General features: G+C 40.8%; 1 protein-coding gene across 1 annotated transcript in view; it reads right to left on the bottom strand.

Annotated features, from left to right (window-relative positions):
• The window catches only part of eepd1 (endonuclease/exonuclease/phosphatase family domain containing 1), a 54,542-nt gene extending 42,039 nt beyond the window's left edge, over window positions 1-12,503 (bottom strand). The window contains exons 1-2 of the mRNA XM_072447343.1: window positions 12,362-12,503; window positions 10,145-11,045 (exon numbers count right to left, since the gene is read on the bottom strand). Of these exons, the coding sequence (XP_072303444.1) occupies window positions 10,145-10,995 (851 nt within the window). The 5' untranslated portion in view covers window positions 10,996-11,045; window positions 12,362-12,503. The remainder of the gene's footprint in view (window positions 1-10,144; window positions 11,046-12,361) is intronic.
• Window positions 12,504-15,906: the final 3,403 nt, after the last annotated feature.

The raw sequence follows: 15,906 nt of genomic DNA on the forward strand, positions 1-15,906 counted from the left end.
GCGCTGCAGTTGTAATGAATGTCATTTGAGATTCAGCATCAGAAATGCTCAGAACGAGTCTGGTGACGATTTATAAACTTACAAAAACAGCACAAAAGATCTTGGAGCTCGACCTTTGATGTCTGAGGCTTGTTTAGTTTTCTTTAAGGATTAGTAAAAGAAGCGCTGTGTAACTTTTCTGGTGAGAGGTCCACTACCTGCTCGTCTCCGTGAAGATTCTCTGGAATGTTCTACAGTACGGCACTAAACGTCTCGATACAGGTGTTTTTGTAACTTGGCCTGGGGGCGTCACCTGCTCGTCTCAATCGCAGCCGTTGCAATTTACTTATGACGATTGTTCAAAACGTGATTTGGTTGAATTTCTGATGTAAATCTTAGCCCAAGAATCAAACTACAAATTAATAAATATGTACTTGTATATATGTTCGAGGGTGTAATCCCGTTTTTCTGTCCTGTGGTGTAATTTTAGATGTATTAACATTCACTACAAATGTGCAATGTAAAGAAATATATAATAAATGACTTAATAATGCAAAAATTAAAACAAAATACAATCTTTTAAAAAACTGCCTGTTTCCCGAATAGGCTCCTGGGACACACGCTTTTTTTACAGCTGTTTTTCGAATATGGTTTGGTTTATTAAACATGGTTGAACTTGCCACTTGCTATCAGCTGTTATGTTTTCTTTTGCCGTGGCACCCACCGTGGTTTATGCTTTTATGAGGCTTGCACAGGCCATTGTTTTGTTAATATGTCATGAAAAGCAAACAGACTTTTATAACTGGAGCTTCAAGTCGGATAAAAACAAATCTACAAAACAATACTTAGCCTATTAAACATAACTATTAACAACAATGTTCTCGATTGACAGCTTAGTTAGTTTTGCAAAGAGGGTAAAATGTCAAATGAAAAATGATATCTTACAAAACAAAGCTTGAGGAAAACAAGTTTTGGACGACTTGATAATGCGATTGGTGTTGACACCGTGTTGCCACGCCAGCTTTCTGCTTGTTTAAGGTACGATGGGGGCAACACACCAACACAAATGTGGTTCGCCGATATATTATGACAACACAACATGGAATCCACGGCAAACGAACCATAAGCCTTTCAAAGAGGATGTGCCGTCTAGTGAGGGCTTCCCCTTTTTAGCAGTTTCAAATCTGCAGTGACTTTCAAAACACTTTCATGACATCATCATCTTGGACTTCCTTATGCCTCGCTCGCACTGAAACTGCGGTGCTTGGAGTCGATTCCCCCGACAAACCGCAGAACAACCGCCAACAGTGCAGTTCTGTCCGTGAGCGGTTGATTCAGCAAATGTGTACGAGTGTGATGTCTGTGATAAAGGGAGAACAATTACAGAGCAGTTGCAGAAGTGTATGATGCATTATGTCTTTTTTAGGTGGTTGGGTGAGTGCTTGGCCTGTGTGGTTCCGTTTTGCAGCTTTAACGTGTTGCATCTTGTTGCATAGATCTTCCGTCATGAGAACCGAAATAGGACCCAGTGTTTTTTTGGAGGGATCACGGAGCCCGGGACGGTTTGGCAATAGTTTCAATTGTAAAGCCACAACAAAAGCAAACTTCAGCGTAGCATGGAACGTCACTGCTGAGTCAGGCTGAGCCACCAGTAGAGTTATTTCATCTATAGAAATCATAAAAATACCAACAATATTGAAATAAATGCAACTTTTAGTGTTTGCTGTCATCACTTCATATTTTATAAGTAGGTACAGGATTTTATTTTTTTTTAGATGTAAGAAAATAAAATCTATTTAGCCCCAGTACACATATATTGTAAAAGGGTCAAAATGTGACCGCTGTGTGATGTCTGAGATGTAAGAAAATAACATCTATTTAGCCCCAGCACACATATATTGTAAAGGGGTCAAAATGAGACCGCTGTGTGATGTCTGAGATGTAAGAAAATCTATTTAGCCCCAGCACACATATATTGTAAAGGGGTCAAAATGAGGGCGCTGTGTGACGTCTGAGAGCCCCGCAGGAAGCAGAAAACACAACACCGCTAACAGAGCAACGCTACAGTGGAGCTAATAAACTGCCCACAACCGCAACTGAGAAAGTGGTAGTTAGTTACCTCAGATCTGGTTATTTGACCAAGACATCGGGGACTTGGTTAAAAGTTTTACAACATTTCAGGAAGTTTTGACACTTAAATTCCCGTTAGTGTCAGTCGGATAAGAGAAGCCACAGCCTCACGTTAGCCTCACATTAGCCTCTCTCTATCTGACTTTACAGTCGACGCCCCTTTTTCCTCCTATCTGTTTGGGCACAGTTCCAGAGATAACATGCTCCATTATATAAAGCTTAATCAACAGAAATGTCGGCCATAAACGGCAAATAATATCCAAAACAGACCTTGCTTTTGCCCGCTGCACTCACTGTCTGCGTACTGTGCAGGGGCTGTGCAGAGAGTCAATAGCGGCTATCGCTCGTGTACATGTGGGATTTAAGCAGAAAATACACAACATACAGTATTAGGATCGCAAGATTATAAGAAATGAACAGGATCAAAATGGGCAATAACCGATCCTCTGAATGAGAGTCACTGGTAATAATTTAGCAAATAATAAATAGGTCTCAAATGTTCAAATATACATCCATTTTTATTTTCAATCAGCTCTTTTTGCAGCATTTTGAGATATACCTGAAATTTGACATATCTTCAAAAAATATCATTGAAATCTAAACCAAATGACTACATCTACAGCCAATCACAATCAGACATTTGTCATTCTAAAGTCTTCAGCCGCACGAACACATAAAGTATATAAAGTGTGACGTGCTTCAGCAGAGTGACCAGCAGTAACCCCCGTCTCAGCTGACGTTCCGCTCTCTCTCGCCGCTGGTCTGTGGGAGCGCTGCAGTAACCTGCGCTCATGAGGTCATTGAACTCTAGTAGCTCCTTGTGAGAGCCTGGAGCGCCGCCAGCGAGCGTGTCAACTCTCCCTCTGTATTATTATGGTTCAAACAACGCAGCCCTGGGAATAAGGAAACACTCCATACTGGCTTCCCACCCGGTTCAGGAGGCCAATTCCAAGGATATTCATCGACTTCCAAGGATTTTTTAAAGCCCCTTTTCCTTTTTCTGGCCCCTGTAAAAAGGCCCTGCGCAGAGTTCTAGCTCTAAAACGTAAGCTGTGGTACTTTTAACTAATATTTATCTTTCCCAACGCGTTCTGAACATCCTGATACTTCAACTAAATGACTTTAGAACCACATAAATGTCGTCGGGACGCGGAGAAATGCCCATTAACGAACACGTGACAGACATTTGTTTTAACGTGGAAGAGCTGCTCTGTCACCCACAGTCCACAACGTTCAGGAGTTATATTGTACCAAATATAGACATGAAGACAGAAGAATAAAGTGAAGGCAAAATCTACATATCAATCCGTTTACTTTTCTGGGGTAATACTTCATCAGCCGCCATTAAAACGCAGATGTGACTCGACTTGAATTAGATACGTTTAAAACACACATAATGTCTTTAAAAAATTTAAAGAGTTGTGTTTCCCACACCAACGCCAGACCACGCCCCCTAATATGACGGATTGCCGACTGTGTCCATTTCAGCGTCACGGACAATGCTAACAACTGGCACGCTAACTGCACTACGGACAGATTTGCCATAAGTTAAAAAAAGTGCTTACACTAATTGTCCATAAAACAAATATCTATTTAAGGACACAAATGATGCAAAATTAAATGTTGTGTGTTTAACTATTGTTCTAACATCATAAACATACCTGGAGGTGTATTTAGCTTCATTCACGCTGGTTTGATCCCGCTGAGCCTCAGAAAACACTCAAATTTCCCAGATTTGTGATACTAAATGTAGAGCTCTGAGACATTTTGAGCTGTTTTTAAGTTCATAAGTCATAAGATGGTTCAATTCTTGACGTGGGAAACACTTTTACTACAGAAAATGCATAATATGTGTCCGTTAACATGTTCTTTCTTTACAGGTCACATGTGCAGCCTGTGATATTCCTCCTGTGGCTCTGGTTTCCTCAAAACAATCAGACCATGATGTGTCCATTAGGCCTGGGAACACAGGAAGTGCACTGGTGCTTTGTGGAGGTGAAGAACATGTGGTTACGGCGCCGAGGTAATCACACAACAGATGACCCTCCGTGACTAAGACCAGAGACTAGAGTTTAACAGCCTGAGACTTCAAACTGTCTCATGTGCGGACTCTAAAACACATGGGAAAAGACCAGTTTATAACAAAGACAATAGCATTATTAAATCATGACGTCTAAAAGAATATAAAGTCAGATTTTTATCAATGATGCACTTCATTCATAAGTCTAAACGGCTTCAGTTACCACATTTAAACCTTTATTTAGTTGGTAATGGATTTGAAAAGTCTTAATAATTGCGGACAAGTCGACTATTAAAATAATTGTTAGTGACGGCCCTGCTTTTTCTCACATTTAGATGTCGAAATGCTGAGGTCTTTTGGGGTCTTTTGGCATCTGGATAGTCCACCTAACTATTACAATGATCAAAAAATATTATACAATTTGTTTAATCGGCGACTCGTCAAAATTATGAATTTAAAAGGTGGTATGGACGATTTTTTTCAGCAAATTTTTTATCATATTTCCTCGTGGCGTGGATAAATCATTTGTCCTGCCACGTATCAATCATAAAACGCACCTATCGCTCACCTGCAGCCGCGTCAGGCTCGTCCCCACGTTTCCGCGTGCCTAAGCGCATGGATCTATCATAATATAGTTCCCTCAGTGTACGGGGCAAAATGAAGACGGAGAAAGACTGTTCGAGCTGACGCAGAAGTGGACAGAAATCTACAGGAGACGAGATGCGATGCGATCCGTCGCGCTAATAAACAAACGCACGTGTGTGTTGTATCGGTCCACACGGGGGAGTGGCATGAGCACGGGGGAGTGGCATGTGCACGGGGGAGTGACAGGAGCACGGGGGAGTGGCATGTGTACGGGGGAGTGGTATGTGCACGGGGGAGTGACAGGAGCACGGGGGAGTGGCATGAGCACGGGGGAGTGGCATGTGCACGGGGGAGTGGCATGAGCACGGGGGAGTGGCATGTGCACGGGGGAGTGGCATGTGCACGGGGGAGTGGCATGTGCACTTCCGCCTGCGTTCTCAAATTGCCGAAAAATCGTCCATTGCGCCTTTAATTGATGCAGCCCTTGTCAAGAATATGCAGTTTATTAATATTAGTCATATTCTGTTTTACCTGGTTGATTATATAAAATTAAGGATATCATTTGAAAGTTTGATTTCATAAATACAGGTGCAATCATATAAGACAATATGAATGAAAGAAAATGAAGGATTTCACTGTTGTCAAGCTGTCAATTTCTCAATATTTCTTTGCATATTAATTGTAAGATTAAAATTATACTTTGTGACATGCTTAATTATAAGATGGTTTAACAATTAGATAAACCAAGTACCAAATGAGATCAAACATAGGCAGAAATACCTGGCACAAAGTCAAACTTTACATTTCTGACAATAAAAAACTAACTCTATTTGGGAAGAGTAATGACACTGAACATGTGTATATAATATGTAGACGCCGCTTTAAGAGGAGTACAAACAGTAAAAGCAGGTTTTAGGAGGGTCAACTTTACTTAAGTCACGCGGTTCACAGCGTCCGAGTTTATTTATTCTTCTGATTAAGAGAATGCAGTGAATGAATGTCAAAAAGGAATATTTGTGTTATCAATACAACATTTTACTTCCAATTCAAAAGTGATGAAAAACCTAAAATGAGTCGATAAAGTTTGTGTTAAGACCTAAAAAAGCTACGTTTCGACTGTTTCGCTTTAGAGTGCTTTGAAATGGTTCTGAATTATACTTTATAATTATACTTAAGCAAGAGAAATTCACAAAAAGACCTTTCGTAATTCCAAGTGTGTGTGTGCTACTGTGAGACGTGGCTAAATCATTTTTAGCTTTTTTTCTAATTTTTCTAAAAAAAATTTAAACATTTATTTCACTTTTCTGTGCCAAGTCACCTCATTTCAACAGATAAATATGTAATGCATTGGGTTTGGATAATGATAGATGCATTAAGCACTGGAAATAAAACATATTGGGTCTTGAAGCCAGTGCAGTGCGTCGATAAACAGGAAGCCGCTGATGCTAACGTGCGCTAGCTTTGTCTGTCGGTTCAAAGTTACCAATGACATCACTAGAAATACAGCGGTTTGGTGAGGAATTATCATTTTCTGTTAATATCTTGCTTATTGCTGTTTGTTTTTTACCAGTCTGTGTTCTCTCTTAGCCAATCGTGTCGCGCTAAAGTGTTTCCAGGAGCCAAAGCGACACAGACCTCTTTGGAATCTAGACTTAAATAGACCAGGACGGTTCACTTAAGACGAGCGCGGCATTTCAAACTGTTCCAATCCATTCCAAAGTGGGAAAGTGGCTTCAGGCTGCAGGACTAAACTTGACTTTATAACAAACACTGTCAGCCCTGAACATGTGCAATACTGACTTAACCATGTGCAATACCGTCATATTCATGTGCAATACTGACTTAACCATGTGCAATACCGTCATATTCATGTGCAATACTGACTTAACCATGTGCAATACCGTCATATTCATGTGCAATACTGACTTAACCATGTGCAATACCGTCATATTCATGTGCAATACTGACTTAACCATGTGCAATACCGTCATATTCATGTGCAATTACTGTCGTACTCACACGCAATTAATGTCGTATTCATGTGCTGATATATATAACTGATATAAATAAGAGTGTTTACATTATTTTTATTTATTTAAGGACATAGCATGGACGAACCAGATGCAATGTTTTAAGAGTATGTTGCAGAATATGCTAATTTTCAACACCTGTCCATGATCCAATTTAGAGTTGCCAATTTTTGCCTCACACATGCATGTCTTTAGACGGTGGGAGGAGCCGGAGAACCCGGAGAGAACCCACGGTAACACAGGGAGAACATGCAGACTCCACCCAGAGAGGTCATGTGATGTTGGTCCGGGAATCGAACCCATGATCTCCTTCTTGGGAGGCAAGAGCGCTAACCGCCTTTGCCACCGTGCACATTACCATTATTTTTAGTATTATTTGTCTTATGCCAGCTATTTTATCTTTATTTTTATAGGAGTTTTGTTAATAAGAGTTTTTGTTTTTGTTCATAAGAGTTCTTCTATTAAACGTTATTATTAAAAGTGATCTGTCCTTTCCCTGTATCTACACCAAAATGTCCCCATGTGTGGACAATAAAGGATTATCTCATCTTAAACCAGGACAAGAAAGGCATCAATATCCCCAGCAGCTACGTGCTAATCTCCTGTACTTTCAGACACAGTATCGTGGCCCTTTTCACACGACCTGGTGCAACACGAGCCCAACAATCGACAACCAAAACCCAGAACTGGCACAACCTTCACCAACATTCTCCTGTGCCAAGGACGACACACCCAGCTGGGAGCGGCTGGCCCTGAGCTGCATCGGGCCGGGACAGCCGAGCAGGAAGTCATATGATCTGAGTCAATATTGTGCCTGAAATAGTAGTCTATTGTCTTCAAAGCAACAACGTCTTTGCTCTTCAGCTGATCGAGTCGTCCCGAGCGCGTGAGGAGCCAAAATGGACAGAGTCATCAAGAAGTCCAGCTCCGTCCTGGGCCTGGGCTGTGCTCTGGACTCGGTGCAGGAGGTGGGGGACAGAAGGGTCCTGGCTAGATTCACATCTATGCTGGACCATGAGTGTCGCCCCCTGCAGGACACTATGTCCCCTGCAAGACACTCTGTCCGCTCTGGAGAGCAGCTTCAGTGACTGATCCACCCTCGATGTGTGAAGGAAAGGTTTCACAGGTCTTTCCTTCTGCTGCTGTCAGACTTTATAACAAACACTGTTAGTCCTGAACATGTGCAATACTGATGTAACCATGTGCAATACCTGTAAATAAGAGTGTTCTATTTTGTTTTTTATACAGTTTACTTACTGCTAATAGTATTACCTAGTCTTGTGCTAGTTATTTTTACTTCATTTTATTTTATTTTATTCTATTATCATTATTTTATTATTATTATCATCATCTGATTTTTATCTTTATTCTGTATTTTTATTATCTATTTTATTTTATTTCCCCCCCTCCATTCCCTATTATGATAGGAGAGGAGTTTTGTTCATAAGAGTTTTTTGTTTTGTTCATAAGAGTTCTTCTATTAAGAGTGTGTTTTGAAACTTCCTAGAATCTGTCCTTTCCTCCTCTTTCTACTGCAGTGCAACAATGGAATTTCCCCTTGTGTGGATATTAAAGGATTATCTTATCTTATCTTAAAATGTGATTTCAATTCAAATAAAACGATGGAATTGTTCATGATTCATTCACAGATGGAGGTGTGTGTGGTGGAGACATTAACACAGATAAAGTATTTGAACGTTATCTGTGTTGTTTGGTGTCTCGGGACAGAAGACTGTGCTGCCCGTTTGTTTTCCCGTCAGACGCGTTCACATTGTGCAAAGGCGAAACACAGAGTTTGTCCTGGTTACAAAAAAAAGGATTGTCCCAGAATCCTCCTGTGATCTACGACAGTCTGAAGCAGGTTTTACACTGAATGTGACAAAACAAAGACTGTATTTGTGTTCATGCTTTCTAACGTTTGATTCACTTAAAGAGGGCAAAGTGAAAAACACCAATTAAGAAGTAAAACTCAATTCAACAAGGACTAAAAAGTGTATTCAGACTATAACATTGTATTATTGTCTAAACTGGATTATTAAAAGGTACAGTATGAACTTAATCAATCAAATATACCTTGAAAATGAGTAAGTATCAAAGTACTGTACTGGTATCTGTATTTTAAGTACATTTTACAGACATTTTGACAGTACTTTTATTATATCTACATAAAAGTATATGGACTTTTTCTTAAAGATGAGTGCAACTACTTGGTAAAATAAAACAATTCCCTGTTTCAATACGGCTGCTAATGATGATGTGATATTGATATTATTGCAATGTTTGAATGTTTGAAGAAGCTTTTTGACCCAATCTTATGTCAAAATAAAACTTAAGAAAAACAAAACCAAGTCAAAATGAAGCTAATTTAGACTGATTTAGACTTAGAAACATTATCGTGAAGAATCCCTCGACTGGAAGATGAATCACAATCTAATCTAAATCACAAACGCAATTAAGAGTGAATGTTTTAAAAAGGGATTTGAGGATTATTCAGTTTATTAATAGTCGTAATTATTCAGGTCACAAGTCTTTTTAGATGAATCTATACAAGGAGTGCTCAAAGTGGGGCCCGTGGGCAGAATCTGGCCCTCCAGGGGGTTTAAATTGGCCCATGAAGAGGTTCTGAGGTTTATCAGGAGAATCTGATTAATAACATTTTGTTCTGAAAAAGTCTAATAAAAGACAATATAATCATCTCTTTGCAAATAAACTTTTTAAATGCAAAACAAAATTAGGAACGGCCCTCAGAATGCTAATATGTATTCATTTTGGCCTAATAAAAGTATTCTAAAAACATAAATGTAAATAGTTTTCTTTTTTTTTTTAAATCTGGCTCTTTTTTGTAAATTTAAATACATTATTTTGTTTTTCAGAAAGTTCAATTTGGTAAAACCGGTCACAAACTTATAAAAAGTAACACGTTGACAATTGGAATGAAAGAAAATGTCACTGTCACCGTCACATTATTAAATCAGGATGTTTTTTCTCATAACAACACTACAATTTGATACACTAATTATTTTTTTTCTTACTGTAATTTCCTCCACAAATAACAAAATATCCTTTATTCTGCATAAAAACTCAAACATATTAAGCCCAGTGGTGGAGTGGTTAAGGCACAGCACACGTACGCCAGGTGCAGCCGGCCGCCGCTCAATCCCCGACTATTTACAGCATGTCCTCCCTTCTCTCATCCCCCGTTTCACACTGTACTTTCCTGTCAATAAAGCCCATGGGACACAACATCTCAACTTTAGATCTGCTTTTTTGTCCATTCTCCTTGGGTCTTGTGAACAGAACACTATTACTATAAAGCTGCCATTAGACACGTTTCCCACATGGCTCAGCTCCACCTCTGACGTTCCCCCGCCCGGCGTTCCCTTTGACCCACAGCACTCACCCGTTCTCCAGCAGGGTCATGCACACCACCTCCCTGACCCCGGGGTTGTTGGCCTTGTCGGTGGAGCAGGCCTGCAGACTCCACGTGGCCAGCCGCACCACGGGCTTCCCCTCCCTCGTCCCGGGCGGAGGCGGCTCCACTTTGGGCCTGGACGACGGGATCGCGGTGGGTCCCCCGAGCGGCAGGTCCAGGTCGTCGCTCTTCAGGCTGAACGAGGTCGGGCTGGGGTGCGACTTGGTGGTGAACGTCAGCCCGCCGTTGGTGTTCATCGAGGCCGCCCGCGAGCGCTGCACGTAAACCTGGAAGCGGATTTTATCCAGCAGCGAGCTGTTGATGTTGTTGACTCTGACGAGGTCTTCGATGGTTTTGAAAGGTCCGTTCTCCGTCCGAAAAGCCACAATGTTCTTCGACAACTTTTCCGTGACGCCTTTGATGCTCATGAGCTGCGCCGGCGTCGCTGTGTTGATGTTAATCCCGTTGCACGATTGATAGTCCAAGTCCTTTCGAATGGAAGACGGCGAGTGCTGCGAGGAACTTGTCCGACTCGAGACGCAGATTTCGAGTTTGATCGCTTCCAGTTTGGTGGCGCCGACGCCGCTGACCAACGCCAAGTCTTCCACCTTCTTGAAGCCGCTGATACAGTCCCGGTACTCCACGATGTTCTGAGCCACCAGGCGGTTGACCCCGGGCAACGTCATGAGCTCTTCCTCCGTGGCCGTGTTGATGTTCAGGCGCTCTTGGTTCACCATGACGTGGCTGAAGTTGCAGGCGGCGCTGTATTTGCGTTTGCTGGAGCTGAAGTCGGTGGGGTCCCGGGGGATGGAGCGGTGGCAGCCCAGACTCCCACCCATGGCTTCAGTGACGGGGGGGTTCAGTGCAGGAGGAGGAAGTGGTTATGGGCCTGCGAGAGGGATGAGACATTAGGTGGACAGAGAAGAGACGTCTGTTCATAAAGAAGCGAAGCAAATGTTCATATTTTGAATTGATAGTGATTATAATTCCACAAAACGGGAACTTCACATCTTGCGTAATCTTCTGAAATAGGAAGAAGCTTTTCTAATATTGACTTTATTTTGTGTATTTATTCATGTTGTAAATATAAATGATAGTTTTGCACCAATCGAGCAGGAATTTGAGGAGAAAACAACAAAATGACATGACACCAGGGACACTCATTACAGTTAAAGTTTATGCAGAATTTACACAAAGAAACAATATTTTAAAACAGAATTAAAGTGCTCTCATTTATTTGTCTTTGTCATATAAAAACATTGTGACATTAGATGAGTTCTTCTTGTGTGATGTCATAAATAAGAAACCTAAACAATTTTGCTTTTCTGTGAGAACATTTTTAGCAAAATCCAAAATATATTTATCTTAACTGAATTTCAGTTCAATGAGTCGTCCAACCTGTCAGAGCAACTTTAATACTTATTCCGAGTACTAATACCTGTATTCCACTACTGTTACTTTAATTTGGTGGTGCTCAGAGTAGTTATTTTCCTGTAATTAAATAAATATGTGGTGCTTAATCGTGCAATTTAAGCTTCAAACTGCTGCACTTCAACTACTGTTCGTGAGAAAAACTGAAAACTCAGCTCTTGTGGTCAGAGTGTGGTCAGTTTCTCCTTCTCCAATCAGAGAGAACTGGAATATGTTACATTTACTAAATATATTTGAACGTATTCAGTCATCTGTAACTTAACACGTGCTCAAAGTAACACGGAGAAAGGAAATAATATCATGTTAAAGGTGCATTATGTCACTTTTCGGGTGCAGGGCTGTTATTGGCATTAAACTTATCCATCCTGCATTTAGTCAGTTACAAGTGTGAAATAAATATATAGATAAGTTTAACGCCAAAGCAATGGCATCTCCATGGAGACAGGTGGCGGACTCTCCATCAGAAAAGTGACTTGGTGCAGCTTTAAAAGAAGGTCAAACCTTTCAACAACCATGTTATGCTTCTGCAGGAAACTGTCAGCACAAAGACCAGGACATAAAACACAAACTTGAAGGCAATAAAGTTACAATAAAGCTCTATTACACGACTTTATAAGAATCGATTTAGTTTCCCAGATTATATAATTAAACGGTTGCGCGCTTAAGCTGAAGAACGTCACAAACTACGGCATAGTCTTCATCAAAAGTCATCTTAAAAAGCACAAACAAATCAACTTGGGACAGTGTTTTGCAGCAGGATCTGAACATACGCACCGCGCTCACGCTCGCTGCACATGCCGCTTGGGACGTGCCGCTGACCGCCGCTGACCGCCGCCGCCTCCCGGGGACAGAGCCGCTGTAGAGCCGCTGTAGAGCCGCGGGCGTGTCAGACTTCGGCCCGGGTCAGAGTGTCTTGTCGCCGGGCACAGGTTCATCTGATCTGACAGCCGCACGCCGCCGCCGCGCACGTCCAGACCGCACTGCGTCAAGCCGCTGCACGTGCACAGGAAGTACAGGCGGGCGGCGACGAGGTGACTACAAAATAAAAGCGTCTGCGATTTAAAGATAAGATATTCCTTTATTGTCCACACATGGGGAAATGTCTGTGTTACAACGCAGTAGATACAGAGGGAAAGGACAGATAACTTATATAGGAAGTTTTAATAGATGAACTCTTATAAACAAAACAAAAAAATCTTATTAACAAAACTCCTCTCAGAGCTTAATAGGGAATGGAGGAAAAAGTAAATAAATAAAATAAAATAACAATATAAAGATAAAATGTTTGTTGGCGATGACCGTGTAACTATTAAACTATCGTAATGACATAAATGTGGTGCTCGTTGGCGGTGTAGAAGTCTTTAGAGCCGTTTACACTAGAGCTGTCCTGTCTCTGGGCCAGAAATATATATATAAAATATTTAAATAAAAAGTCTGTTTGTCTCCTTTAAAGTGTCTTGGTATCTTGAAAATGTGGTATGTATGTACCCTATGATCATGTTTACAAGTGTTATGTGTTATTAGTAGTAGAGTAATACTAAAGTATGATACATTATGGCCCCTCGACCACGCGACTTTAAACTAAAGGCTACACCACCTTCACAACGGGTGACTTGACACTTCCGGTGAGACCAAAGGGGGCGTGTGCAGTTGTCACATGGTCTGAGCCTGTAACTGTACAGAAGCAGAGGTGGGAGAAGTTCTTCATTTGATTGTTATGTAATAAGATGAGCCAAATGAATAAAAGGAATAAAATATACACATTTATGTAAAGTAATAACACAAAATAGATTTGATTTGAGACAACTAGTCAAAGGGTTCGTGAACATGTGAACACGATGAAGAATTGCATTGAGTCTTAATTCACTGACTTCTGATGATTGATTTCTTATCTTTATGTATATATTTGTGTTTGTATATATTTGTGTTTGTATATATTTGTGTTATATTTGAACATGCCAATAACCCCTGAGTCAATGCAATAGAGCTCATCCTATCGATTAACAAAATAAATACACACTTACACTTAAAACACGTAGTAGAAAGTACAGATACATGCTCTCGGGTGGTAAAGTAAAAGACATCCACTGTTAAACTTACTTAAAAACAGTACTTTTACTTTGTACTTCAATACTTTCCAATACTGTATACAACCAAAGGTGGAAAAAAGTTGTTTTCAAATGTTTTAATGGTTTGATTTGACGTCCCAGAGAGATTCGAAATGTCCCATAATGTGTTATCTTTATTTTCTCCTTGTTATTTCACACTTCGCTCCTTCACGCTGTTATGCAATGAATTCCCACCGTTTTCAGTCCACAGCAGTCAAACGTAAACCTGTGATGCACATATTGGTGACCGACAGGGTTTTTGAGTCCATGTGAAGCCGACAGCTGAACACTTGCGTAAGGACTATTTCAGGGGTCTATTCACAGCCATAGTAACCCCACGGCAAAGTTACTGGACATTACCACCTCTTTCTGACCCTAGATCTTATGCAATGTGTATAAAGCAGGATTAGGACCTATTTTTAAATGATACAGGAGCTAGAGCTGTGGTGCTGTAACTGATCCAAAATAAGCGGATTAGAATTTAAATGACGTTATTGTGGGGAAGAGTTTGTAGAATTGGGACAAATTTGGCGGGAGCAGCAAATATCAAAAAATGACTCAAACTTCTACCGTAATGTGTTTCAATTCGTATCATTTTATCATCGTACAACAGTTTTCTAATACAGCAAACTCCTTTTTGTGGCTGTCGTGATGTTCTGGGACTGAACTGACGTGGTGGGACTCGGACATAGTTTTCTACTCTCAAAAACATCCTTTACTGCACCGCTCTGTGTTTCATCTTCTTATTTGAATGTACTATGCGTGCTCGTACCGTATGTTCCACACTATAAGGAGCATCAAGCGAAACAAAACGTGTGCCACACAAAAAAGCTTCGAGGTCAGTAAACACAACCAGAATAAATCCATATTAAGGCTCTGGATTATAAGACGCACTGTTGTTTTTTTAGGAAATGAAAGGCTTTTAGGTGCGGCTTATAGTGCGGATAATACGGTAAGTTAGCAAAGTTGGTGAAATGTTCAGCTCCTTGCCTTGTCTGTGCTGTAGTTACCATAGTCACAATTTTAAATACCAAATCAACAGAGTGAAGAGAACCAAAAATCAGGATAAAAGGGACAAAAGGGAAACAGAAGAGACAAGGTGTTTCTGTCCCTTATGTCTCGGGACGGTCGGAAAAACTGCAGAGAATCTTTAGACAACATGAAGTCCCTGTTTATTTTAAACCAGGAAACACTTTGAGACAAAAACTGGTTCACCCAAAGGACAAGTTGCCGACTCAAAAACAGAGCAATGTAGTTTATTCTGTTTCTTCCAATGCAGTGAAGAAAAGTGTGAAGAGCGGTACATAGTGAGACTAAACAGCCTCTACACAAGAGGCTTTATCAGCACAGAAGACACTGGAGTTCAGGACCACAGAGCGCCGTGCATCTGCATCTTAAAGTCACTAATCACTTGTTTGAAAACGGTGAGGTGAAGATTCTAAGCAGGAGAAAAGATGGTTTGAAAGAGGAGTTAAAGAGGCTATTTTTGTTAAAAAAAAAAGAAAGACCTTCTTTAAACAGAAATGGAGGGTTAAGGTTCAATCTCCCTGTGGTTTATGATGGAATGTTGACACCCTGGAGAGGTAGAGGTCCAGGGCATTCAGATCCTAATCAGGTCCTCAGGGAAGAGGAAGAGAGCGAGACAGGGACACAAACAAAGGGGAGACTAATATTCCATTAAAGGGCTGATAGTAAACAAGAGGCTCGATAGAAAACAAAGGGGGGTAAAAGTTCCTGTTGAAACAAACAACTTTTTCTTCTACTTCAGGAGGGCCCGCCCGGTGGGCGGGGCTTACCACGGAATAGAATAAATATCTGAGTTCCCAGTCTTAATGACTCAATCTTGTCTTTTCTAAAACTGAGTCCAGATGATACAACTGAACCTTTTTCTACAATTCTCAATACCCAGAATATTCCTCATGTGGACAGGGATATGAGTAGCTCTGTTTAAGATGAGTATTATGCACAGGGGCCCTCGCTCTTATTACTTAATAATGCTGCACATCCTCACATTTCCCCTCCGCTCACATGTCATGCTTCTATCACAGGCTCAAGTGGTTGAAAGATGCCGTGTTTAGAGCAGATTTAAATGACTGTTAACTGTGCAGAGTGAGCAAATGTTAATACAATGAGTCCGGGCAGCTACATTCTTAAATTGAAAAACTGGAATTTGTCCAACCCAATCTGAGTGGTAAGGTGTTTTCTGGAAGA

The sequence above is a fragment of the Eucyclogobius newberryi genome, unplaced genomic scaffold (genome assembly GCF_026437365.1).
Source record: "Eucyclogobius newberryi isolate DKJ021-1_F unplaced genomic scaffold, fEucNew1.0.hap1 SCAF_16, whole genome shotgun sequence".
Lineage (NCBI taxonomy): Eukaryota > Metazoa > Chordata > Actinopteri > Gobiiformes > Gobiidae > Eucyclogobius > Eucyclogobius newberryi.